Source organism: Talpa europaea, assembly GCF_964194135.1.
Source record: "Talpa europaea genome assembly, chromosome: 9".
NCBI lineage: Eukaryota > Metazoa > Chordata > Mammalia > Eulipotyphla > Talpidae > Talpa > Talpa europaea.
In genome coordinates, this window is record NC_140076.1 from 3,186,866 (window position 1) to 3,213,791 (window position 26,926).

Here is a 26,926-nt window from a genome sequence, read left to right on the forward strand (position 1 = left end):
CCTTCCCCTCCCGTGTCTGCCTCCTCCCCACCCAGCTTGTCTCCAGGCCGCTCTCCCCAGGCCATTTCCCTGCCGCTGCCGCAGCGCCTGTGTTTGGCTTCCACCGGCCTCCTGGGTGCTGACTGCCCGGGCCTCATCCTCCAAGTGTGTTGCTTTCTGAAAAGTTTTCAGACTTGAAATGCGCTGCTGCTCCTGTGGTCCCCGCACCAGGCAGGTCGGGCATCTGCTCCGAGCCCTTTTCTGGTGCCCTTGGTAGTTAGCTGTGCCCTCAGCCCTCCAGCTGCAGCCCGGAGCGGCTGCTTTATTGACAGTGAAGTTGGCTCCCGCATAATTTGGGGTGCTCTTTAGACGCTTTGTGCTGTGTCATGGTGATGAACTCCCAGGGTGTCCCACTAAAGCCTTGGAGAAAGGACACTCGGCTCCTTGGCCCCCAGGGCCCGCGGGCTCCAGGCCGAGGTGTCGAGGCGAGGTTGCAGCAGGTTGGCAGGTGGCTGTGTCCTCGGGACATGTCTGGTCGGCTGTCTGCTGGGGGCTGGCCGTGTGGCCGCCTCGGGGTGTTTCTTGCTGCATCTGAGCCTCTGAGTGGCAAACAGTGCGGCACCAGGGCCTGGAGAAGAAGCAGGAGCCCCAGATCACTGCGGATGAAGCGGTTCCGTGAAGAGGCTCGTTTCCACTTCCAGTGTTTGGGTGGGGGAGTTGGGGAGTTTTTGAAAAGTGGAGGATGGCGGCCTTTTTCTAAGGCTAAATTTAGCCATTGCTTTGGAAAATCCGAGCGTACAGCCTGTGCCTTATCTGCGCCCGGCCCGGCCCCTTGCCTCTGCACCGGGACAGCCTAAGGGGCTTGCCGGGGCCAGCAGCTCAGATGCTCCGTTTATTCCGGGAAGGAATTAAGTGACTTCATCTCCCCCCCTTTCTGAGCTTCCTAAAAAATTTAGGGACTTCCTTAGCAGCGATTCAGTTCTCTACAGAAATAGCTTGAGTCATGCCTCCTTTTGCCTCATCAGCCCTTCCTGCCACAGCCGCAAATGGAATGAGAAATGGCCCCTCGTCCCCAATCCAAATAGCAACAGGCGCGCACATGTGCGCCTGAGCTACAAATAACGCGTTTTAAAATAGCAGGTGGTATTTGACCATCGCTCCTTCATTCATTTACCTGCCAAGGCAAAGCCTTTCCTTCTACTCTGGCCACAGACCCGAGGTGGCGCAGGCACACAATTGTCCTCCGAGCGCTTGGGGTCAGCCTTCCCCCGCCCGCTCCGGGCAGGCGTGTCCGGACACACTTTCTGGAGCTGCTGTGAAAACCTGCTGCTTTTGTATGTTGACACTATGAAAGCGTCCCGTTTACACGACAGCCTGACTGGCTCATCCAGCGGTTTGTGTAAGGATGGGCCTTTGGTGAGGGGCCTGCCAGCCACCTGTGCCCCACAGACCCCCCTCACCAAGGAGAGGCCAGAAGATCTAAAGGCAAGGGGTCCAAATTTTTAATGGGAAATTCAGTGGTTAAAGAAGAGCAGCGTGGCTGTGAAGAAGTCAGACAGCCTACGACCCCTGGCAGTTACCCAGTGTCCTCCTCTGAGCCCCGGGCAGCCAGCCCAGTGGCCTGGCACTTCCCCGCTTCCTCTCAAGTCAGCTCTGTTGGGTTCTGATCGTCTGGACCACTGTCTCCACCAGGACAAGTGATGCAACTGCTGGCTGGTGCGTGGCCACCGGCGTCCGCTGTGAAGGGTGTGGCTTGCTCGGGCCTGATCCCACAGCCCGGATGGCCTCATCAGCACACTGACCTCCAAGAGAGGCTTAGATTAGAAAATGGCCATTGCCCGAGTACCCGCCCCAGGTCTGGGCCCCTGCCTCCAAACGCTCGCTCCGGCGGGGTGACACAGAGGAAGGAAGCCCGCGTTCGCTTGTGATGCACACTCAGGACACGGGCCGGGCATGAGGCCTCCTGGCTGCACGGAGCCCATGGGAACTGGCCGGTGTCCGCCCGTGCCCGATGCGGTCAGCGGCCTGGCCTGGGGCTCTGAGCCTCTGCTCCCTCGTCTGAGAAATGAAGAGGAAAATCTCTTAGACTTAAACAGCGCATGCAGGACATCGATGATAGCAGCACAGCGGCCACTGTTAGTGACACTGAGGTGATGCTTAGGCCTCAGCCTGGAGAACAAGAACCCACTGGGAGCAGCTACGGACAGGCTGGCATTGCCTGAGGCCACAGGCCTGCAGATTCCGGGTTCCAAGAGCAGGCCGAGGAGAAGACCTCTGACTGGCTGCTTGAGGCAGCTGGTAACGCATCTGGCAGCTGGTCTGCCACCTCACTGAAGAGTTTAAATTTTATTTTGGGGCCTCCCCTGGTGGCGCAGCAGTTGAGCGCTGGGTTGTGAAGCTGCCCACAGCCTCTGCAACGCCGGTTCGATTCGACCCCCGGCCGGCTGGCGAGAGTCCCACATGGAGCGACAGACCTTTCCTGCCGCCCGCTGCTCCCCTCAGCAGTGTATTCCGTCACTCTGCCTGTTCTACTCCCCGCTCTGGCTCTGGTGAATTCTCTCACCCTCCCACGCTTCTGACTGTACCCAGTGCTTGTATAAATAAATAAATAAATCTTAAAAAAAAATTTATTTTGTAGGCCAAAATAAAAAAGGGGAGGGAGCTAGGGTTTTTCTAATACAAGATCCTGTGCTGCCTCGTGCTGTGCTGCTCGAGTGGCCACGGGAAAGACTGTAGTTTCCAGGTCCAACCCTGAGGTCGGGCACGACCCCGAGCGGGCAGCGGGGGCAGCCGAGACCCAGCTCCTGCCTCAGACACTTGGGGCTCCCCTTGCTGGCACGCGTGGCTCTGGCCACTGAAGGGTTGGGAATGTCCTTTCAGCTTCTCTTGATCTTTGTGGGTCTCAGGGCTGTCCTGGGTTGTGAGTGTGTGTGTTCTCCTGTTTCCTCCTCTTGTTGGGGAACCCCGGAGAGCTGGGATACAAGGGAGCCGGGTAGACTGTCTTGCTAGGACCCGCTCCTGTACCGAGAGGTACAGAAATTAGGGGCGTCGGTTCCCTTTTGTTCTGTAATACACCAGGAAGGCAGCTCCCCAGAGCTTGACGTACAGGTTGTGACAGCCAGGTAGCACACAGCCACGTTCACCAATGTCCCGCCTGCCCCGGAGATGCTCTCTGCAGGGCCAGGCTCGCCCTGCTGGCTGGGCTGGGGTCGGAGACGGCCCCGGGGGCTCACGGGTGCTGTCGCGCGCATACCGCCATAGCCGCGTGCCATGATGCCGCTCTCACCGCCAGCGCTACCGCCCGGGGCCCAGGAGCAGCGGCACCGCAGCAGAGCCCCACACCGGTCTGGCTTCTGAGCCGGCCCTCCAGGAAGAGGGACCAGGGCTCCTCAGGGTGCTGACTGAAGGCCAGGGACACGTGGGACAGTGGATGAGCCTGGAACAGCTTGTGGACAAGGTCTGGGGGTGCTGAGGGGACACGTGTCTGAAAGAGCCCCAGGGCAGAGCTAGGCCCTTGGCCTCACTTGGCACAGACCTGGACCGAGGCCCAGGTGAGGGTGCGCCGCCGAATTCCTGCTGAAGTAAGCAAAGGAGCAGATAGGTACAGAGGGAGACAGCTTCCCCACGGGCCCGCCAAGTAATCCTCGCAGGCCTGCCCCGCCCAGGAGGCTCCTTCCCCCGTGCGTGGGCTGGACACGGTGACGCGCGTCCACACGTCCTGGGCGTGACGGGACAGCGGGCGCTGATGGCTGTCAGCAGAAGCTCTTCTGTGAAGCCGCCATCAGCTCACGACTCTGCCACCAGCAGGAAACCCAGGCCGGCTCACACGGAGGGACACGCAGCACCTGAGCAGGCGCCCCGGAGCTGCCGCAGTCGGGGAAGGCGAGGGAACACGGAGGAGCCGTCGGGGCCGGTGCAGCCCGGTGTCCCGGTCGGCTCCTGGGACAGAACACGCGCGGAAACCCGAATTGGGTTCTAGCAGTGCGACTGCTCAGGTCTCCGGCGTGGTCGTAGCGGTGACGACGCAGCGCCGGGCTCAGTGTGGACGGACGCGCGTGGCTGTGTAAGATGCTAACGTTAGGGTCACTGGGGGCGAGGTACATGGGGACCCTGCGACCCTGCTATCTTTGCAACCCGTTCATAAATCTAAAATTACTTGAAATTAAGATATGTGTCCCCAGTGGCAGGGCTGGGTAGAAGGGTCCAGGCAGGCTAATGGTGCCCGTGAGAGGGTGTTGCCTCTGCAAAAGCTGTGCCCCCCCGACAGACGACAGGGACAGACCATGGCAGCCCCAGGTGGGAGAGCTGAGGACTGCGGAGGCCCTGTTCCCAAGGCCACTGGGTGACAGCACTGCGCGTGGTGGGTCCCGCCCCGCCCTCCCCATCACAGCCGCTCAGGCTGGAAATGGCAACTCTGCTGAAAGGGGGGCTGTAGGACAGGCTCAGGTAGAGACTCCGGGGGTGCTCAGGAGCCAGTCTGTTAGGGTGTAGGTTGTCAGAATCGGCCCCGTCTGGGGTGGAGGTGCGGCTGCTTCCGTGTGTCCGGGGTGCAGGTGCGGGTGCCTTGGATGTGGCAGGAGGGACGGCTGCGTGACAGTTGGGGGTCCTTGCCCCAGAAGCCCTGCTTGTCAGGCTGCCTTGGAGAGAAGGGCTCCACCCCAGGAGGGGCTCCGGACCCATGCCCGGAGGTTCAACCCCAGAGGAGGCGGAATGCAGACCTCCCCTCACCCAGTCTTTCAGGAGAGGGGGTCATGCCTCGCTATCTTGGGGGTTGGAAGAATCGGAGGGCCTTGGCCCCAGACAAGAATCTGGTACTTTCTGACCAATCAAATCTCTTACTTTTGACCTCGCCTGTGCCGCTGGCTGGTCCCCGCCTGGAGGAAGCCTGTCCCCCTGCGGGGCGGGAGTGTGGGGCCCAGCTCTCCCCACGTCTAGCCTCCCCAGGATGTGAACTGTCCGTAGATTTCCAGCCGGTTCTTGCAGCCTCCACAGTTCTTCCCACTAGAAGCCTGGCTGTCGGCACCGCAGGGTTTGAACTGGCCCTGGCCTGGAGGCAGCTCCTCCTGCTGCCTGTCACCCATGTGTCTGTGGGAACGTGGTGTTTCTGTCCTCTCGGGCCGTGTGTCTGTTGTCCGTGCTATCGCAGAAAAGGCTCCTGGACCTCCTCTCCCGAGCCCTGTCCAGAGCCCCCCCAAAGCCAGTAGAGTGTCCAGGTGTGAGGATGCGTGGATTATCCTTTTGGTGAGGTGGACGGTGGCCTCATCCCCGACAAGCACCGGGAGCTGGACGGGGCAGCTGACTCTGGGGGCTGAGGCCTGTGGAGGGGTGCGTGCCTGGCCGCTGCCCGCACTGACGTCCTCACTGTGCTCCCTGGCCACCCTGGGGCTCTGAGGTCATGGTGCGGAACCTCAAGGCCAAGCCACTGTCGGCTTTGCGTGAAACGTCACAGAGACAAGCGGAGCCAGGCCCATCGGCCCAAGCGCGGTGCCTGTGCGCCCGCCTGCACGCTGCTGAGAGCGCCTGGTGCTCTCAGGCCGCAGAGTGATTTGTTGGCAACCAGTGAGGGCAGAGGTGCCCTCCCTCATGACCAGGGGCACCCCCCATGCCTGGCACATAGCAGATACTCAGTATTTTTGTGTGTGAATAAGCAGAATCTTTAAACTGTACTTTTTAAAAAAAATATTTTTATTTTTTTATGCATAGAAGAATTAGAGGTATGGAGGGGGGTGAGGATTCCCGAGAGACAGAGTGGGGCACAGAACAGGTGGATCCACTGAAATCCCCTGCTGAGGGGAGCAGCGGGGAGACCGGAGAGGTCTGCTGCGCCGTGTGGGTAGCTCCCTGGCTGGGGATCGAACTCAGGCTGTGGTGGTGATAGCGCCGAGCCTGACCCCTGAGCCACCAGGGAGGTTCCTAAACTGTACTTTTTTACTCTAACCATAAAATACTTTCATATTTCACAATAACTTTGTTTTACTTGTAACTCATAATCACAATATATGAAGCAATATCAGCACCTCTGAATTTGCCAGGAACCTTACAGTGACATCCTCATCATCATAAAGCTGTGAGGCGAGAGCCTAATGCGGGCTTGGGGTGGCCCGTGAGGGAGACGCTAGGCTGTTGTCCTGGCCCCACCCCGAGCGAGCAAGCCTCCAGACAGGCTCTGGTGCGGACCCTGTTCACAAGGAGGGGCCTGGCCGCAGGCTCTGCTGCTTGTCACAGTGGCAGCTGCGCCCTTGGGTGCCGGCACAGCCCTTGCCACTCAGTCCTTGCCCCCTGAGTGGTTTCTTATCTTAACTCTCACTACCTTGGCCTTTCGGAGTGGAGTGGACAGGCTCGGAAATGCTGCCCGGCGTGATAAGATCTTGCTGAGTGGCAGGTGGTACTGGGGAGGGTGCCAGGTGCAGCCTAAGCAGCCCCCTCAGGGCAGGACGGAGCACTGGTGGGGTGGGAGGGGCGCTGGATGTGCCACCTGGAACAAAGGCCGGTGACCTCTGTGCAGACTCCAGGCCTGGTGACGTGGAGTGACTTGGCCTGGAAGAGCCATGGGCAGGGCCTGGCCCTGCTGTCTGGAGGCTCTGTCTCTGCAGTGGCCACACTTGGCAGCCAATGGGCTGGATGGGCTTGGCCGCACCTGCAGCTCTTGGCTGAGCCTCTGGGCCGGGCCACAGCGCCCCCTTGGGGCCACACAGCTGGATGGGTGTGCCCTCTCCTCCGCCCCCGGATCCACCCAGGGGTCAGCCACATGCAGACCGAGCTCTGAGACGCGTGGGTCTGCACACGCCGCCACCGACGTGAGAGCAGTGACGGCTGTCGAGGCTGGAAATGAAGCCGGACTTTTCGGTGGGGGGCTCAGTGTCCAGGAGCAGCTTCGCGGTGTGGCGGCGCGGCCAGCGCCGGCCGCAGTCAGCAGGGCGTCTGTGACAGAGAACAACGGCCCTGCCCTTTGGAAACGACCTCTGTGCCTTCTGCAAAATTTCCACTTTCTCGTGCGGGGGCGTGCAGTCTGCTGCGGTGCCAGCGCCACCTCCACGGCGCTGCGGGCACCAGCGCCCCCTCTGCAGCCGTTTGTTTTCCCTCAGTGGCTGTGGGCAGCTGTTCCGCACGTGCCTGCCTGTGCTGGGTCCCCCCGCCGTGGCGGCCCTGCGCTGGGGTGCCCCGCAGCCAGTCCTCCGAGCTCATCACCTTCCGTTGGTGTGAAACTGGAGCAGGGGCGGTGCCTTTCACTTTCTAAGAGGAAAGTTGCTGCTCCCGGTGCTGTTCCTGGAAACTGCTCATCAGGAGCCCGGGAGTCTCGCCTGCAGCGTCCCTCCTCCTGCCCCTGCGCTTCCGTGACGTGAAGTCAGCTCTCGTCCGTAGTGGAACTTTGCCTGCCAAGCGGGTATTTGCTCTCTTTTTGCCATAGAAGAAGGGGGTTCTCCCTGCGGGGCAGCCTGGTCCTGTGTCTTCCCTGCAGCTTTTCCTTCCTCCCGCTGCCAAGGTGCTGCTGAGCTCAGGCCCTAGAGCCCGAGACGAGTTCCCTTCTCCTGCCTCAGCTTCCTGTCTGTAAATGGGGCTCCCAGCCCTGCCTCACGTGACCGCTGTGACGGGATGGGAGCAGCGCCCCGTGGGGGCTGCATGCTCAGCGCCTGTTACTTGTCTCGCCTGGGGGGGCCCGGCTCCTGGGCCCCTCCGTGTGGGATTTACAGCCCGCGCGGCGGGGAGACTGGGAAAGGACCTCTCCGCGCTCTGTCTCGTGATTCAAGTGACTATTTTGAAAGTAGTTGCACCCGTCGCAACTCGAGGGGGAGGTGTGTGGTCACAGCTGATCAGCTTCAAGACAGTTAATTCTTCTGTCCCCAGGTGGTGATGCCCGGCATCTCCCTGCGCGGAGCACTGATGGAGATTTTTAATTCATTCAATTCTCACAGCCTGTGAGGTCAGCGCAGCCACGCTCCCCATTTAAGAGTCGAGGGAACAGAGGTGCCCAAAGGTGGTGCTCAGGGTCAGAGCCAGGGGTCTTGCCAGCTGTGTGCCCCCAGGGCCCCACCCAGCCCTCCAGCTCCACTCCCTTCCCCTGGTCCAGCTCGCCGTCCTGCCTCAGGGCTTTTGCAGCTGCCAGTCCCTGCCCAGCCCTGGACAGATCCAGCTCCCTCGCCTCCTCCTGGTCCAAGTGTAACCTCCCTTGTCTCTGCTACCCCCCTTCACCCCCGGCTCACCATGCCACCCGCTGGAGCAGGGCCACTCGGTCCCGTCCCTATATTACTGGCTCAACTCTTTTTTTTTCCCAAAGATTTATTTATTTATGCACACAAGAACCGGGGTACAGGCCAGAGATGCAGGGGGTGAGAGGATCCACCAGAGACGGAGTGGGGAACAGAACAGGCAGATCTCCTGATACACCACTGAGGGGAGCAGCGGGCAAGTCAGGAGGGGTCTGCTGCATCATGTGGGTTGCTCCCTGGCAGGCCCGGGATGGAACTCGTGCTGCAGAGGCTGCGGATTGCTTCACAGTGCGGTGCTTAACCCCTTGCGCCACCAGGGAGGCTTCAGCTCTGTTTTAAACTTGTCGACTGGCGATAGAAGCTCGCGATTATAGCGATGGCCGTAGCTGTGTTTTCATTTATGCAAGCCTGTGCGGGCGTGCTCCCGCGTGGGCACACATCCTGACCCTGGGGCGGGCTCCAGGCCGTCGGGGCTGCGGGAGCAAAGCCCGGTTGTGTGTGTCTCTGAAGAGACTGTGTTCAAAGCAACGTGACAGGGCCAGACAGTGAGTGGGACACGTCTAGAAAAAGCTGGAGGTAGGTTAGCAAATAAAATCAAGAGTGTTCGGGCCTCCCCGGTGGCGCAGCGGTTGAGCGCTGGGTTGCGAAGCTGCCCGCGGCCTCTGCGGCGCCGGTTCGATCCCCGGCTGCTCCCCGGCCACTGGAGGAGGGTCCCACATGGCGCGCAGACCTCTCCTGCCGCCCACTGCTCCCCTCAGCGGTGTACTTCGGTCCTTCTGCCTGCTCTGCTCCCCGCTCTGGCTCTGGTGAATTCTCTCACCCTCCCGCACTTCTGACTGTACCCAGTGCATGTATAAACAAACAAACAAACAAATAAATAAATAAATAAACATGCCTCTATTAAAAAAAAAAAAAAAACACTTTAAAAAAAAAAAAAATCAAGAGTGTTCTTCATTTGTTTTGTGAAGACTCAGTGTGTGAGTGGCAGAGACGCTGCTTTTCCCCAGGACGAGAATCCTCCTTCCCCGCCTCGGCCGCCGTCTTCCCTGGGCTTGTTACGTTGTCCGTCTCATGGGCTCCCTCTGGGGATTTGACGAAGAGATAGGGTGTCAGGAGCCTGAAGCCAGGATCTTTGGCAAAAGGGGGTGTTTCGCTCCCCCAGCAGAGAACGGGGCTCTTGGGGAGGCCGTGTCCTGTGCGGGGTGGAGGGTCCGGGCAGACCCCGAGTGGGGACAAGTGCCCTTGGGGTGCCGGCGCTCCCCTTGCTCCCCATAATCTGCTCTTCCTTCGTCTGCCTAGACAACCAGTTCAGGATGTCCATCCTGGAGCGCCTGGAGCAGATGGAGAGGAGGATGGCCGAGATGACGGGGTCGCAGCCGCACAAGCAGGGCGCCGGAGGAGGCAGCAGCGCAGGGGGCACCGGCAGTGGGAACGGAGGCGGCCAGGCCCAGGTAGCGTCGGCGCGGACGCCCCACCCCTGCCGTTCCGCGTCGTGTCCCTGCCCGGGCGCTGTCGCCCGTCCCTCCCTGCTGCTGGCTTCGCTCCCGGACACGGACGGTGTCCAGAGGGCTCGAGGACAGATGCCTGGGGAGGGGGGCTCCCCAGTTGTTGGCTGCTGGAGTCCGAGGTCCTTGCCGTGGCCTGGGGCTGCGGGGCTGGGGTCCAGCCAACCCGTCCCGTCTTGGCTTCTGTCCTGTAAGCTTCTGGCACGTAAGCGTGAAGCCCAGTCACGCATGAGCCACATGCAAGGCCGCGAAGATCAGTAAGGAGAGGGCCAGAGGACCTGTTTCCGGGATGACTCCTGTCGCCACGGTTATGGTTCTGTCATCTTCCCTATGTGTCCTTTTGTAAAGCCCACGAAGAACGGGTTATGGCCAACCCAGCGAATACGGTTCAGGCTCCTTTAGTCTCCAGGGTTTGCATGTAAATCACATAAGGGGAAGGTCTGCTCGGCAGGAACTGTTCTTCAAGGGGATCTGGAATAAATTTAAAGGACCCGCACTATAGAGCCGCTGCCCCCAAACCGCAGTTCCCCTCTTTGTCTTCATGACAAATGATAATTTCTTTTGAAAAATTACTTTTTTTAAGTAAGCAAACATTTTGCATTTTGTGATTTTTACAGTATTCAGCTGTTAATAGTGTCATCAGTAATAACAGGTGAGAACACCGGTTAGCGTTCCCAAAACCTAAGCCCTGTTTTTCGTAAATGCTCCTCTTATTTCTCACCTGTCGTCAGAAATCAATGAGAAAGGAAAGGCGTGGCCCACAGGCGGGTCTGTGAGGGCTGAGACACCGTCTGCCCCCCGTTGCTGCCCCGCTGTAGACAGGGTCTCGTGGCCAGAACAGAGGAGCCTGACAGACGGGTGCTGCAGAGACCGGCCACTCAGCAGCTGTCCTGTTGTTATAGAGCAACCCCGATATTAAACGGGTTCCTGGCTGTGGGTCCTCACCTGCGCGCTTTAAAGGGACTTACGAATACTCCACTACAGACACACACAAAAGGGTTAATAAAAGGTTTATTTACAAGAGAAAAAGAAATAAGGAAAAGGTACAACTCAGGGAGAAAATAGGGAAATAAAGTCTTTAATGCGTCCTACCCGATCTGACGACCTGGAAACCCAAAGTCACTCTCAGAGCTGGCCCGACGCTCTGAGCTGGCCGAGAGCCCAAAAATGGAGCCCCCCAAAGCCCACGTGTCTGCCTTTTGTATCCACCTGGCTGCTTAACCCCACCCTCAGGTCCCAGCCACCTTCCCTTGGGTGGTGATGGGATTTGGAGTTCCCAGTGTCTCTGGCTTTGACCTGGGGTGGGGGTGGAGTCCACAAAGCCTATATGGAATTTGCTTTGGGACATCCTTTTTCCCCCTAACACTGTGAGCGTCTGACCCACCTTAACTGCTCCCGAGGACTCTGCTCCGTCTAAGTTGACTTGGATAAACGGTTGTGCCTGCTTTAAGCCGTGGAGACGTGGCTGTTTGTTTATTGCAAGAAAAATCCCCTCCTGGCTCACTGGCCGGTGGTTTCCACGTGCACATGAGTGTGTGAGCCTGGTGTGCATAGGCTGGCTCTGCCGAGGCCTCTGGGGTCAAGGCCGTTCTGCTCAGGTTGGGGTCACCCAGCGGTTCTCCTGTAAGATGTGTTTACAGCTCAAGTGAGGATGACGTCCTAACTGTCATCTGCCTTTTCATTTTTGCGGGCATTTTTTTCCAGACTTAAAGAATAGTGAGGAGCAGCAGTTTTTCTGTAGGGCTCGTAGGGGGTTTGTTACTGGAAAAGATACGTTAAATAATGCCAGAGACGAGGAGGAGAGTGCCGTGTGTCTGGGGGAGGGTGTTAAACGCAAAACTGCTGTCATAGAGCCTCAAATACACTTTAAGGCTACTGGCTTGGGTTTTATTTTTCTTCCTTCACAACTGACTGAAGGTGGTGGAGCCAAGGGGTTAAACGAGAGGACCGCTCTTCCCTGGGGACCACCATTGTGTAAATCTCACCGTCTCCAGTGCTCCCCCCAGGCACCTCTTACTGTTTAGGAGGGAGCCTGTTGAAACCCAAACCCATTAACTTCATTCTCCTTCCAAAGGAGCACGGGAGTCAGGGCCCCAGAGCCCTGGTGAAGCCCTTGGGCAGCTCCCAGCTCTGCTCTCCCAACACTTCACCTGCACATTCACCTCAGCTGGGGGACCAGGGCCCTTTTATTTTTAAGCATTTTCACGAGATGGAGCCGCATGAAGTTTGTGGTCAGCTGTGACAGGCGGACACTGCTGTCCTCAGAGCCCAGGCGCCCTGCCAGGCTGGCTGGCCGGGGCTCACTCCCTGTCTGGGTCTCGTCGTCTTCAGCCCTGCATCTCCCGGCTCGCGTAGCTCCTCGCGACGCCTTTGCCTCCCGCCATCACGCGCTGACGTGGCGGAGGGCCTCCGGGGGTGGCGGGCCTGACCTGTGCTCTCCCGCCCAGTGTGCTTCGGCCCCCGGGACGCTGGGGGGCTGCTTCGAGAGCCGCGTAGTGGTGGTCTGCGAGAAGATGATGAGCCGCGCCTGCTGGGCCAAGTCCAAGCACTTGATCCACTCCAAGACCTTCCGTGGGATGACCCTCCTGCACCTGGCGGCGGCCCAGGGCTACGCCACCCTCATCCAGACCCTCATCAAGTGGCGGTAAGGCTAGGGTGCAGGCCGTGGTGGTCCTCCTGCCCTGGTGTGCAACTTCCTCTTGAGGCTTCCTGGCCGAGGGGGAAAGCTGCCACGGGAGCGCCGGCCCATGAGCCCAGGGCTTCCTCTAAGGACCATGGCCTGGGTCTTAGGAAGTTGTGCCCGAGGGATGCCAAGCACGATGCTGGTGGGCACTGGGGTTTGGTTGGTCTATTAGCAGAGAGTGCCCCTGGGGACTTGCGCCCTATTTCTTCATGTCAGGGATGCTAGGGTCCCAGGTTGGCTTCACCTTTGTGGGGTTCCTTCCCTCCTGAGGTTTCCTTTCAAGGTGGTTTAATCAGGTGGCCATGTCATTCTGTCCTTCCAGCACAAAGCACGCAGATAGCATTGACCTGGAGCTGGAAGTCGACCCCTTGAACGTGGACCACTTCTCCTGCACTCCCCTGGTAAGGGCGCCCCCGGCCCCCCACTGCTTCTCTGGCCTGGCATGGGGGATGCCCTGCCCCTGTGCCTGCCCTGCCCCTGTGCCTGCCCTTCACCTGTGCTCCTGATCAGAGCCACTGTGGCTTGAGAGGGCCAGCGAGGGGCGCCTTGGCGGCGGTGGTTAAAGTAAAGCTTGTCCCCCATGGTGTTGTCCCCGCCTTAGATGTGGGCCTGCGCCCTCGGCCACCTGGAGGCTGCTGTCGTTCTGTACAAGTGGGACCGCCGGGCCATCTCCATCCCCGACTCGCTGGGGCGGCTGCCTCTGGGCATCGCCCGGTCGCGGGGCCACGTGAAGTTAGCGGAGTGCCTAGAGCACCTACAGAGGGACGAGCAGGTGCAGCTGGGCCAGACCCCCCGTGTGCACTGTCCTCCCAGCGAGGATCCCAGCCCAGACAGCTGGATGACCCAGTGGCACAGTGAAGCCACCCACTCCCCGGAGATACCCAAAGGCGTCACCGTCATTGCAAGTACCAATCCAGGTAGCCATCCGCATGGTCACCCCTCAGACCGACGGCCTGTCCGCCACTTCCCCTCCGCTGCCCCCAGGAGAGGCCGTAGCATAGCCACCCACTTTTAAGGGCTTTATTTATTTGGGTTTTTTCTGTTTCTGGTTTTCCTTATGGCTATAAGATGCCCAGTGCCTCCCCACCCCTGCCATCTGCATAACGCAGCAAAAACACCATGTCCGTGCCTGAAAGAGGTACACATTTTGGAGGAGGAAGAGGAAGTGAATGCGGTGTTTGCTGCTGGGGGTACTGACAAGTGAGGGGTGCACCCCGAGTTCCCACTTTGCCCCTTGTGTCTCTCAGGCATAGAGAAAGTGTTAATTCTTTAGGTTTCCTGACTTTGCCACCTATCCTGACTGTCCTTTCTACTGTACTTTTCAGAGCTGAGAAGACCTCGGTCTGAACCCTCTAATTACTACAGCAGTGAGAGCCACAAAGATTATCCAGCTCCCAAAAAGCATAAATTGAACCCTGAGCACTTCCAGGCAAGGCAGGAGAAGCTGCTGTCCACTGCACTGAGTCTGGAACAGCCCAATCTCAGGAAGCAGAGCCCTAGTTCTAAGCAGTGTGTCCCCGAGACAATCAGCCCCAGTGAAGGAGTGAGGGACTACAGCCGGGAACTCTCCCCTCCCTCTCCCGAGCCTGCAGGATTCCAAGCCTCTGGATCTCAGCCTGTAGTAAAGTGGAATTCCAAAGATCTTTACATTGGTGTGTCTACAGTGCAGGTGACTGGAAATCCGAAGGGGACCAGTGTAGGAAAGGAGGCAGCACCTTCCCAGGTGCGTCCCCGGGAACCAATGAGTGTGCTGATGATGGCTAACAGAGAGGTGGTGGACACAGACATGGGGCCCTGCCGGGCCAGTGCAGAGAGTGAGGAGTGCTCGCAGCCCATGGACGACATCCAGGTAAGGCCCGGGCAGGTGAGCCGCCGAGGCTGCTGCCCCGAGCTCCCGGAGCTTTGCGGTCAGTGTCCCAAGGCATCGTGGTCTCGCCAGTGAAGGGTTAGCAGGCCCATCGCGCGTGCGCGTCAGGCTGAGGGAGGGTCTCTACCTGGCCACATGTGCCTTTGGTGACTCCAGCATGGCGAATTGAGGGCCCGCCGCCCACCACCGGCTCTCAGCTGAGCCTTCCTGCTGCATCCCTGCCTCTCAGCAGGCTCGCGTGACCCGCTGATCCGGCCAGCGCAACAGATCCCGCTGTGCTAAGTGCCAGCTATAACCGGGTGACAGCCCAGGAGCAGTGAGAGTGGAGACCTGGGGCAGCGTGGGAGAGATGGGTGGCTGTGGTCAGCTCGGCCATCGTCTCACCATGGTGCAGTCACAGTGAACTCACCTCAAAGCTGACTGCCCTTAAGGACAGTGCTAGGAAACCCAGAATCCCTTTAGCCATTGGATTTGTTATGGATTAGGAGACTATATTCCAAGGTCACCTTGGGCTAGGCTACTGAGCAAGCAAGTTCCATAAGTTACAAGACACAGGGCCAGAGGTGCAACCTAGGACCTTGCATTTGACTTGCTTTCATTGCAGAGTCCAGTGTCTAGTAATAGACCCCAGTACAAATGTGAGAGGATGAACACTCCCACAGGAAGCTCAGCTGGGCTTCCGAAGACGTGATGCAGCAGGAGGGCGGGGCTCGGAGGGCTTGGGCGCAGGCTTGTGTTCCCCGGGGGATTCTAACTGCCAACCTGCTGCCTGTCTCTGCACCCCAGGAGCCTCCACCAGCCCCCCCACTGTTTGGTGCAGGGTGAAAAGTACCAGCGTTTTTCCACCAGTTGTGCCCGTGGGGGCTCCACTGCTAATCTACCAGCGCCAGCCGTCAGAGAGATCAAGTGAAATTTTAAACAAGGAGTTGGCACATTTTTTCTCTAAAGGGCCAAACAGTGACCAGGCTCTGGGCCACGCAGACTTGTCACGACTACCCACTGTGTCTTCGCAGCACAGACGCAGCTCACACTGTCCGGCAACCGTGCAGCCCACGTGCCGGTAGAGTTCTTGATACAGCAGGCAGCCCCTGTTTGAGCAGTTCCTGGTGGAATCCAGACCAGGAAGCTCTACTAAGCCATCTAGAACAATATTTAGAAATATAAGCACTTGATACGAAATGGCAGGCTACAGAAATTGTCAGTGTGGAAGAGGGGAAACCCTGCTGAGCATGGTGATGACGACCTCACGGGCCTTGAACCGTAGCTAGTGTGACTCAGGAATTAGATCTCCTGAGTTTGTTGAAGTTGAATTAATTTAGGTTTAAGTAGTTGTTGGCTAGCTCAGCTTTATGGTGGGTGCCTTTCCTGAAACAGACCAAGAGAAAATAAAAAAATCTCCTTTTGTTTTCGCTGAACATCGAGAGAATGCTATTTTGTCAAATTAAGAGTACACATCTGTGCAAAAAGCAACAGCCTAAAGAAATGTATCAGCCAAATGGAAAAATAACAATTAAAAATAATGAGGCGATTCTAGACACACCAAGCCCATGCCTGTGCAGGAGCAAGGCCAGAGCCAGGACAGCTGCCCGTGTGTGGTTATTAGGGTGTGGCTGCGGGGGAAGGCGGGGTGGGGGTTGGGGCTCTTTAAACAGGAGAGGAGCGATGTTTAGAAACACCTAGAATTAAGATTTTAAGTTATTTTAACAAATGAGGGAGATAAGAGCACCTCCCCGGTGGCGCAGCGGTTGAGTGCTGGGTTGCAAAGCTGTCCACAGCATCTGCAGCACCGGTTTGATCCCCGGCCACCGGGTGAGGGTCTCACATGGTACACGGACCTCTCCTGCCACCCACTGCTCCCCTCAGCAGTGTACTTCGTCAGTCTGCCTGCTCTGCTCACCCCTCTGGCTCTGGTGAATTCTCTCACCCTCCCGCGCTTCTGACTGTGTCCAGTGCTTGTATAAATAAATAAATCTTTAAAAAAAAAATGAGGGAGATAAGTAAAAGAAGATCAAAGTGTGATAAAGTCACTGTCCTACTTGGGGAAGGTCACAGATTTTGTTCCACTTGTGATATTGGTAGGCAAATACAGGCTAAGGTAAGCTTATCAGAAATGTTGGGTTAATAGGGAGTGTAAAAGCAGCCTCCAGAGTGTCTAAGTTGTTGATAGAGGAACAGTGAAAATGTAACTCCTCTGGAAAAAGCTGGGAAATGGTAACAGAAAGAAGCCACCATAGAAATAATAAACAGAAGGCCTGCTATTGTAGGAATATTTTCAAATGTGATTCATTCACACTTTGGTAACTGATAATTCTATTAAAGAGTCTCAGACTGGGTAAAAAGAAAAGCAAAGTATGCTGTGTGCGGCTTGTAAAAGACACTGCTGAAGTGAAATGATACAGAAAACGTCAGCGTGAAGTGGTTGGTGGCGATAGAGGGTAAAAGAATATAGAAAGAAAAGAGAGAACGTATATATCAAGCCCAATAGTGTACCTATAAATAGCGAGACAAATAGCCAATATAGACACAAAGACAGATAGTCTACATGTCTAGCAAGATAGTCTATGTGTCTATATGCTAGCAAGGCAGAGAGAGAGAGAGAGAGAGAGTATGTACAGCCTCAGCACATATGTGTGTAGAGAGCTATACACATGCCTTGATTCTTCTTCCCCCTCAGTGAGTTAGAAATTCTATAGCCTCTTATGTCAAGAATACAGAATAGGGCCTCCCTGGTGGCGCAGCGGTTGAGTGCTGGGTTGCGAAGCTGCCCACAGCCTCTGCAGCGCTGGTTCGATCCCTGGCCACCGGGTGAGGGTCCCACATGGTGTGGCAGACCTCTCCTGCCGCCCGCTGCTCCCCTCAGCAGTCTATCATCAGTCTGCCTGCTCTGCTCCCCACTCTGGCTCTGGTGAATCCTCTCACCCTCCTGCGCTTCTGACTGTACCCAGTGCTTGTATAAATAAATAAATAAATCTTAAAAAAAAAATGAAAAGAATATAGAACAGTCACCACTGTGTCCCTGACAACATGGCTGCTGAATACTAAAGCAGAGACTAGAGAGAACATGCGAGCATGGGCCATCGGCCTCTCCGTAGCGTCAGGCCAGCCGGCTCAGGGCCGCCAGCTTGCCTGGACAGGAGGAGCCTAGGGAACACCAGGCCCTGCAGTTAGAAGCCTTAGTGCACAGACTTAATGTGCGTGGTGCCTTTAGTAACTGGTATATGAAGTTATGTATCTAAACCAAAGCAGACCCGAGAAATCTGGCTGCAGAATTGAGGCTGCTAGAGGGGGAGCAGGAAGAGGATCAAAGAGGGAAGCAGCCCAGGTGGTCTGAGGGGAAGGACCTGGTGGTGGGTGAGTGTGGCTGAGCAGGTGGGAACCTGTTCCCCTGTATCATACCCAGCACTATAAACCCATGTTTCCTGAATTCAAAACAAAATAAAACTTAAACTGATAAACTCCAATTTCCACTTTCAAAAGACACGCAGAGGAATTTTTTTAGAACCAAGGCCCCTTTGCTGATTCAGATAAAACATACCTCGTTCTGGGCGACTTTTGTAGATTCCTAAGGGCATCTGTTAGGACTGTATTTTGGGCAAGTGCAAGTCTCAGCAGCCTACTTGCAGTGGTTTAATTTAAAAATGATTCTTTATCTTCACATGGCCAGAAGCCCAGAAACTCAGTTCTTGGTGATACCCCTTTGGGGGCCCAGCCACCTTCTTCTTGGGTTCTCTGTCCTCTGTGCCTGCTGCCTGGTAACAGACGGCAGCTCAAGCTTGTCTGTTGTCAGGGTGGGAAGGAGCGGGCCGGGGCCCCGTGCATCAATACCTCTTATCCGGAAAGCAAAAGCTTCGCCCCAGTCCTCCCCAGATGGCTGGGTGGTCAAGAGAATAAGCATCATCAGCTGTGTCCACCTGAGCTGTCCACTGGGGTTGGCACATTGCTGCTCTCTGGAAAACTGGGGTTCTCCTGGGGAGGCAGAATGGGGGTGGAACCAGTAATGTCAACACGTTAACGTGGCAGCCTCCTTTATTACTGCCTGTCACACTCTTCCTCTGGCCTTCCTTGAGGGCCGGAGAGTGGGCACGGGCTAGATGTTCAGGGGCTTGACGGAAGGCTGGTGGCCAGACTGTGATTGAGAGATGATCCAGTCTCAGTGCCCCTGGCGGTGGCTCAGCCTGTGTGGGCTGGGTGGGGCCCACCTTCTCTGCTCCTGCCTGTCCAGACGGGGTGTTGGGGGCAACCTGGGGAAACTTTCTGACCTGCGTGTCCCATGCACCCCGGGCTCCAGGTGAACATGATGACGCTGGCAGAACACATCATCGAAGCCACGCCCGACCGGATCAAGCAGGAGAACTTCGTGCCCATGGAGCCTGCGGCACTGGAGAGACCGGACACCGCCACCATCAGCAGTGCCATGAGCTGGCTGGCCAGTTACCTTGCAGACGTTGACCACCTGCCCAGCGCCGCCCAAATCAGGTCCGCCTGGGTCTCCTCCCCCACACTGATTTCCCGGATGCAATGGGGGGCCTGGGAGGCTGGTTGGATACGAGGACTGCCGTGTGATGTAAGACCTTGTCAAGGGAGGAAGGTGGCACTCGGATGAGTTCAGTTCCACTTCCAGGCCCTCTTCCTACCCCAGCCTGGGATGTCTCCCCATTTCAGAGGCTGTGAGATCATGGATTGGGAGGCCTTCTCCCAAGAGGAGCGGCAGTTGCACGGGGGCAGGCTGGTGGGTGTGGTGGACCCAGTGTCCAGCATGGGGCTGATCTCATGCTCCCAGGTGGTAATCACAGCCCTAAGTCTGAGGGCAGCCCGCCTGCCAAAGTGGCAGGTCCTCAGCGGTCCTCGGCGGCCCCTACAGAGACCCCCGCTGTCCGTCCCTCAGTGTGGTTGGTCGGGTACAGCCATCACCAGCCCCTCTCCGCCCCCCTCTTGTTGCAGAAGCGCATATAACGAGCCTCTCACCCCGACTTCCAACACCAGCTTGAGCCCCGTTGGCTCTCCAGTCAGTGAAATCGCTTTTGAGAAGCCCAGCCTCCCCTCGGCAGCGGACTGGTCAGAGTTCCTGAGCGCGTCCACCAGCGAGAAGGTGGAGAATGACTTTGCGCAGCTGACCCTGTCTGACCATGAGCAGCGGGAGCTCTATGAGGCTGCCAGGCTCGTCCAGACGGCGTTCCGGAAGTATAAGGTGAAACAGGCCGCGCCCTGCCTCCCAAGGAGCCCCAAATTGGGAAAGTCAGAATCGTTCAAACAAAAGCATGGGTTTTTTGGGGATATTTTTGCCTTCAGTTTATAGAAATTTTACTGAAAATGATTATGTCCCGTGAAGTGAGGGAGAATTTTCAGAAGCTTTAGGGAAACAGAACTGACCAGCAACGGGGGCTTATCACCGGCTCGCCCTCCATGGTCGGGAACACCGAGGGGTGCTGCTTACTCAGCGTACAGTTGACGCCCCCCACGGGAGTTTGTGACATAAGCTGGGATTTCTAACTGGAGGCCCAGGGGCTGACTTTAGGCAGCCCATAGCCCCCCAGAAATGTTGTGGTAAGCGACCACACGTGCGTTGGTGATGAGCGAGGTTAATGGTCTCACTCGGGTTCTCTGAGGCATCTTTGCTCGCAGAGGCCTTCCCAAGCCAGGAATCATCCAGTCCAAACTTAGAGATCCCTGGCTCTCTCAGTAAAGATGATGGGGGACTGGCCATTTAGGGGGGCAGACAGTACCTATCCAACTCATCATCCTTTGAAAGTGAGTATTGTTAGACCTCCCACTAGCCAGACACCAGGGTTCTGTTTAGAAGCAAAGTAGCTAGAGATTTAGTCTGATCATTTTATTTTTCCTAATTTATATTTAAAATGAGTTTTGCGGTCTTTTGGCAGACCTGGGGACTCCATTCCGAGCTAGGTAATTAAGTGTGGGGTGATTCTACCTAAGCCTTAGGAAGGCTGACACTGCCCTCAGAGAATCATTACTGATTGTCCCCTCCCATTACCCCTAAGGGCCGACCCTTGCGGGAACAGCAAGAAGTGGCTGCTGCTGTCATCCAGCGTTGTTACAGAAAATACAAACAGGTAAACACCGGTTGGGGTCGCAGTAGGAAATATGCCTCGCCCACCACATCTGGCGCCTGATTCCCAGGCTGCCCTCGAATAGCTCTGATTAAGACCCGGGGGGAATGTCCCGAAGTGGAACGAAAAAAACCAAAAAGCCATCTGCGGCCAAAGTCACAAATCATTTTTGTTCAAACTCTGGGCCTTTTGGCACTGTGGCCTACCTGAGATACTGGCCTAAAACCAAGCAGTCTGTGCATGGAGCGAGGCTCCGTGCCGGGGGTTACCCATGTGGCTGGCTTCAGGGAGGCTGGGACTGTGACTACAGAAGGGACGTGCTGGCCATTCCCTTTGATCTTGAATCACATACGTTACATAATCCTTAGCCTTTTTTCCTTTGTAACTTCTTACCCATTTTTAAAAGGGAGAACTGTAAAAAATTTTGGAAATCTCTGGAAGCCCGGAACATACTTAACTGCTCTTGAATCCATTCATAAAGCGCGGCAGGAAGCCTGTCTGGGTGCTCTTAATGTGGTGTTGCCCTGTGGAACGCTGCGGGGTGACCTCCCCACTGAGGGCAAAGGGACCTGCGTCCAGGCCTCTCCCGGCTTAGCTCCTCCAGGCACAGCCTCGCATGTGCTCCTCACGACGATGTAACACCATGGCATTCCCATTTTGCAGATAAAGGCACTGAGGCTCAAAGGCATCCTAACATCAGACCTTTCTATCTCGGTGACTAGGAAATAGTAAGACTGCCTAGTTGAGTCTGGACTGGTTCGTGTGATACAATCTGGCCTGTCAGCAGGTTCCAGAACTTTGATTCGGTTGTGCTTGGGTAGGCGTCTAGTTTTCATGTGAGGACTCGCGAAGGCTGAGATGTGTGACAGTCACACAGGGCTCTGTGCCTTTGTTAAGATCCGGGGCTTCTGGGAGGGGTTGTCATTTGCCCAGGCTCTTCTAAGATGAAGCCCTCTTAGTGGGAAGTGGGGGTCTCCAGCCCTTGGAGTTCATGATCCCAGAACATGAAGGTCTATTGTGTAAACGCTGACACCACCGGGCCTGTAGCCCTGCCACAGGAACACCCGCCTCTGCGGGGGGCCAGCCTCCCCAGCACGGGCAGCACCCAGAGCTAAAGTCCCAAGTCTGTGGCGGCGACAGGTACTCATCCCAGAAACCAGCCTGGTTTCCCAAGAAACCCCCTCCCAAGAGAGTGTCGTCCACAGCCAGCAAGGCGGAAGGCACGTTGTTTCAAAAAGCTGACGTGAAATATAAGACGAGCCTCCCTCCCGCAGGATGGCGGTGTGGCCAGCGTTGCCTGGTTCTTTCTATTTTTTTTTTTGGTTGGGAGTTTGACTGGTTCTGGTTTTCAGTTCATTATCTTCGGCGATCTAACATTAATCTTGTATTTTCTGTTTCTCCCCCAAGCTGACATGGATAGCCTTGAAGGTAATGACCCACCCAAGCCCGCTCACAAACCATTCCACCAGAATCACAAACTCCACACCCATCACCAGCCGCAGGCGGGCCAGTAGCCGGCCCGGCCACCTGGCACGCACATCTGTCCTCTGGGGCCATGTGGTTTCAGCTGCAGAGGGTTTGGCAGTAACAACCACATTTTCTTGGCCAGTGTCAATCTCGAGCGCCCACCCCAGCCAGTCACCGCGAGCCCGCGAGCCCTCGGCTGATCGGCCCTTCCCCGGCACCCAGCAGGCCCCGCACGCAGGCCTGGGTGACGGGAGCCATGGAGGCCCCGCAGGGCAGAGCGCTCTTGTCTTGGAAGACTGCTGGACAAACGAAATGTCCTGTGGGGCAGATAGGACCAAGGTGGATCCCGCAGGGGCCCTGTGTCGAGAAGGCCGTTTCCTTCCCTCATCCCACCTCATCCACGCAGACATCCGCCTTCTCTCAGCCAGGCTTCACGGTGGCCTCCCGTCCCCGGAGGACCTCCCGGCTCGGTGGCCGTCTGGACGCGGCTGCAGAGCGCGCTGTAGTTTGGCGCCTCCAGGCTGGAAAGATGAGCACGCGGCCAGGCGCGCACAAGGCCGACGGGCGGGCCTGGGACCCCGGTTCTGTGACGGCTTCCTGGGTCCCCTGGAGCCCCCCCGCCGCCATGTTGGTCTTACGAGTCTTCATCTTTTGCAGGTTAAATGGCTTAAAGGTGTCAGCGTTTCATGATAAGCCTTGTATTTGGGACCTTGTAACTCAGGACTTTGTCTCCAGGAGATAGCTAGGCTCCGGGCGCGGACGTGGCGCGCTGGTGCGTGGGGCCGGGTGGCCCCGAAGCGCCCGTCCAGATGCTCCTGGCTCGGACAGGGAATATCAGCCTTACACATTTAAAGTCACACTTTCTCAATGTGTCTTTAAGATTCCCGAATGTCTAGATGTACGGCCATTAACATTTTTCAAGAGGGGCAAGGGTTTGCTGTTGGGGGAAAAGCACATTGAAAGCAATGCCTTGTCCACAGCGACCCTTGGCTGTAACGCTTTGCATTTTGGGAAAGGTAGGTGAGCCGGTGTCTGTGGGCCTCGCCGGTGACTGACTCAACCCCAAGCGGAGACTGGTCACGAAGGAGCGGCCGTCTCTCGCCCTCCTCCCGCGAGCTGGCAGCGCTCCCCTGAGTGGCGCGGTTGTTACTGGAGTGCCTGTTCTTCTCTCCTCTGCAGTATGCACTTTATAAAAAGATGACACAGGCTGCTATACTCATCCAGAGCAAATTCCGAAGTTACTACGAACAAAAAAAGTTCCAGCAGAGCCGGCGCGCTGCTGTGCTGATCCAGAAGTACTACCGGAGCTACAAGAGATTCGGCAAAAGACGGCAGGCTCGCCGCACAGCTGTGATTGTCCAGCAGAGACTCAGGTGGGGGGAGAGTCGTGCAGGGGTAGCTCTGGCCCAGAGGGCCGCACCCTGGGCCGGCCCCCAGGTCTGTGCAGGGCTGGGCTCCTGCCGGCCCATTGCAGGCTTCGTCTTGGGCCATGCGGCTGTCCCTGTGCTGCTTCTGTTTACTCCTCTCTCCACCTTCCACACCTAATTATTTTGATGGAGGACATCACCAACGTTGTTTTTTTTCTGTACCAGCTGTTTTTTATTTCTTCCCTCCCCCATAACAAGCAAGCTTTTTCTTCCACCACCATTGCTCACACCCCTTTAGCCTTTTTCCCTGTCTCTTAACCACAGACATCTCACTTCATTTATGCGTGTCCACTATTTATAATTATTTTGCCTTTTTAATTTGTCCGAGTTGACTCTTTACTCATATCTGTGAAAGTGTCCACGGTGTATCTCTGACATCCTGACTCACTCACTGCCCACAGTTCCCCGAACGCCCTCCGTTTTGCTGTGAATGGTAATATTTCCTCCTCCTTCCACAGCGTGAATACCCCACCCAGTCCTCCACCAGTGGGCACTTGGGTTCCATTGTAAATGATGCTGCACTGAACGTGGTGGCCACACGTCCGCCTGCATCAGAATGCAGCCTGGCCTCCCCTCCCCTCAGAAAGCCACCTCTTTCCCTGGTGGCTGATGCTCATCAGCACCTGTAAGGCCTTGGCAGTGCAGGCCACGCTGCTCCACCTTGGAGGGAGGTGACTCTTGGTGCAGCCAGGTACCCTGGGGAAGAAATTTAGAAAACAATAGCCCAGAGAATGAGGAATAGGGGAATCAGCTTCGAAACTAAGAGAACTTGGCTAGTGGCAGGAGCCTCTGGACAAGCGGGGCGCACCGTGCAAGGACAGCCAAGCAGCATCTCCCTTCCCACCTTCAGTGTCGCTCCGTCACCGGGTGCACAGACTCACCTGCCACAGTCTCTCCCCTGACGCCCAGCCCCGCTCAGGAAAAGCAGTTTGTGCTGTGCTGTCGGGTTTGCGGCATGAGCTGATGGACTAAAACCCCCTCATTGCTGACCAGTTTTCATTTTTGCACATTCAATAGTACAGTGTGCTTCCCGTGACAACAAAATTCTGATTTTTCAGGAGCAGTTTGCTCACCAAGAAGCAGGACCAAGCTGCTCGAAAAATAATGAGGTTTCTACGCCGTTGCCGCCACAGGTAAGCGGGTCCTCATCCACCTCTCCATTTTACCCACAAAGAGCAAAGAGCCCCAGTCGTCTCACCCCTCATCACCTCCCATGGGAAGCGAGTCCCCTTGCGAACCATCAGGACCCACGCCCAGTCACGATGGACAGCTGAGCCCGGTGACCTGGCGGCGAGGCCCTCGGGCAGGTCCACACCGGGCTCCCGCGGGGGCAGCAGGGAGGCAGCCGGTGCTGCTCTGCTTGGCTCTGGGTGTTAGGACAGCTTAGCCGGATGGGGATTTAATTCCCAGGTGCGCTCTGACCTGGTGTGGAGGGGCCCGGGGCTCCATACTCTTCACTCCGAGCCCCTCTGCCCGCGTGTGTCCGGACAGAGGTAGAGTTGTGCCCTGGAGGGGTACAAAGTACCCTCCTCCCAGCCAGCTTGCTGCTGTCGGATCCCGGGGGCGGGGCGCCCTCTGCTGGTGAGGTGCTGGCTCACACGCGCGTCAGCGGGCTGTGGTCAGGGCTGGTGGGGCTGCAGGAAAGGAAACCCGGGAGAGCCAGCCCCGGAGCTGCGGGGCCCCGCCCGTGCTCCTGCAGACAGGCCTCCTCCCAGCTCAGCCGGACAGTGTCATTGTCTCCTCAGACTGGAGCTTGCTTTGTGAGGACTAGGTTCTTCAGGGAGATACTGGGGAGCTGGTGAAGTTTCCTCTGTGAATCCAGGTGCCTGTTCCCTCTTCCACCATCTCGGGGGCATTCCCTGGCCCGGGGTGTCCGTGCCGCTGTCTGGTCTCTGCCAGGCTCTGTCGGGCAGGTGGAAGCAGGCCGCGGAGCGGCTCTCAAGGGTCGTGTTTCCTCTTCTGCCTTAATTGCACCCGGGGCCCTGGCGTTTGGGTCTAGTTGACTCCTCGAGCTTTCACTTTGCTGTAGCTCTTGCTCCTACAGCCGTCTGGCTGCTCGCTTTGAGGGTATTTTGATGTTGAGCCCAAGTAGGGGTTTAACCGTCTGCTTGTACTTTTGCTTAAACTAACCAACACACTCGCTGACGTGAGGGAAGGACCCACACGGTGCCGCTCACGGCCAGCGTGAAGGCTCTTACAGGACAGCCTCAGCGCTTCGTTTCCCCAGCCGAACGGCTGCAGGGGAGCTACTGTCCACTCAGCCTTGGCTCAGCAAGCCCGTCTGCTCTGCCATGAGGAGCTGGGGCGCCTCGCCCCCCACCAGTTGACCAGTGAGACACACATCAACACCCGAAATAGGAAGTGCTCAGGGACACAGACACACCGTGGGGGGCGGCAGTGACATAGTGACATCCGTGCTTCAAGCCTCACCCCCAAGTCAGTCTCCTATTATCCGACCACGGCCTTGACTCAGCGTTAGGATTTTTACAGCCAGATGCAGCAGCTGGTTTGCTCTATCTGGGGAGAAGGCCCACCGAGGCCCCTTTCCATAACTTCCCGCGTTCCCCGCCCCTGCTTCCCCTGCCTCCCGCCTGCAGGTGTGAGCGCTGCGTCTCCAGGACGGATGAGCCTGCCGGCAGCATCCCCCGTAGGGTGGGTTTTCAGGAAAAGCACCTTCACCTTGCTCTCCTCTAGGCCGATTCCAATCAGTCAGAAGCTTCACAAATTAAATACTCCTGGTTTCTTCCATTTCTCTCCTCAAACTACGGGCACACGTAGACTATTGCCGCCTTGGTCATTACGAGCGGCTTTTCCTCAGTCTACCGCTCGCCCCCTTAATTTTGGCCAGCGCCCTGCCCTGTCTATTGGCGAGCTGACGGTGCGAGCTGGTGAGACGGAGGCAATGCTTGAGAGATTGCTGAAGAAAGGAATCCCCCCCCTCAGGCTTGCAGGGTTCTCTTGGTGTGAAGCGGTGGTGAAGAACCGCGTGAGGACTGCCCAGGTCCACATCCTAACAAGCCGCACGTGCTAACGCCCAGCAGGAGGCTGGTTACAGGCGGACTCAGTCAGGGCTTCCTTCCGCTGTTCGCGATGAAGTCCAGGCCCCGTTGGCGTCTTTGTCGCTCACCCCTTTGCCACACGGTGCACAGGCAGACTTCAGTGACCTTGGTCCTCTGGCCGCTCAAGGTCACCCTACCCTTCCCCCTCCTCTTCGTCCTGTCAGTGAGGAAACCCTGAAGTCCAGCCTGGGGGTTTGAACTCCTGTTTCCCCTGGGGTGCATGTACGCCGCCCCGTTTCCATTCTGGGTGATTGAATAGGATTTGAAGGGTAACTGTCAAGTCCCTTGTCCCTGAGAAGCATGAAAATCTAGGGAGGAGAGCCTCACGCGAGAACCCCTGCAGAGGGCGCTTGGGCATGGCCTCGGGAATCAAGAGCTGGTGCCCCATTTCTCGAGGGTTTTGCTAAGTCATAGAACCCCAACATTTTCATACTAAAGTCGGTGAACTCTCTTCCTTCTCATTTCACATAACCCCCCCCCCGCCAGTCTTCTTGTTTTTCTCCCCCCAAAAAGGAACACTTTAATCTGTTGTTGTTGTTGTTGTTGAAATAAAGCTATTTATGAGCCTCTGTTGTGACCCTCACGTGCTAATAGCTCTCTGGTGTTGTTTTACTGTCTAAAGCCCCCTGGTGGACCATAGGCTGTACAAAAGGGTGAGTTTAGC

The 26,926-nt window shown here is 57.0% G+C and overlaps 1 protein-coding gene across 11 annotated transcripts in view; it reads left to right on the plus strand.

Moving 5' to 3' along the window:
* Nucleotides 1-26,926, plus strand: part of CAMTA1 (calmodulin binding transcription activator 1) — a gene marked incomplete at both ends in the record, with an annotated part of 637,202 nt that overhangs the window by 601,568 nt on the left and 8,708 nt on the right. For 3 of the 11 annotated variants that reach the window (XM_084243539.1, XM_084243542.1, XM_084243543.1), the window contains 12 exons: nucleotides 9,486-9,637; nucleotides 12,139-12,335; nucleotides 12,697-12,775; nucleotides 12,976-13,291; nucleotides 13,700-14,223; nucleotides 18,530-18,717; nucleotides 19,183-19,429; nucleotides 20,241-20,312; nucleotides 21,717-21,737; nucleotides 22,956-23,149; nucleotides 24,262-24,336; nucleotides 26,885-26,915. In XM_084243539.1, coding sequence (XP_084099665.1) covers nucleotides 9,486-9,637; nucleotides 12,139-12,335; nucleotides 12,697-12,775; nucleotides 12,976-13,291; nucleotides 13,700-14,223; nucleotides 18,530-18,717; nucleotides 19,183-19,429; nucleotides 20,241-20,312; nucleotides 21,717-21,737; nucleotides 22,956-23,149; nucleotides 24,262-24,336; nucleotides 26,885-26,915 — 2,096 coding nt within the window. Of the gene's footprint in view, nucleotides 1-9,311; nucleotides 9,638-12,138; nucleotides 12,336-12,696; nucleotides 12,776-12,975; nucleotides 13,292-13,699; nucleotides 14,224-18,529; nucleotides 18,718-19,182; nucleotides 19,430-20,240; nucleotides 20,313-21,716; nucleotides 21,738-22,955; nucleotides 23,150-24,261; nucleotides 24,337-26,884; nucleotides 26,916-26,926 lie in introns of those variants that run through there. The other 8 variants (XM_084243548.1, XM_084243549.1, XM_084243545.1 and 5 more) reach the window with 7 other exon arrangements.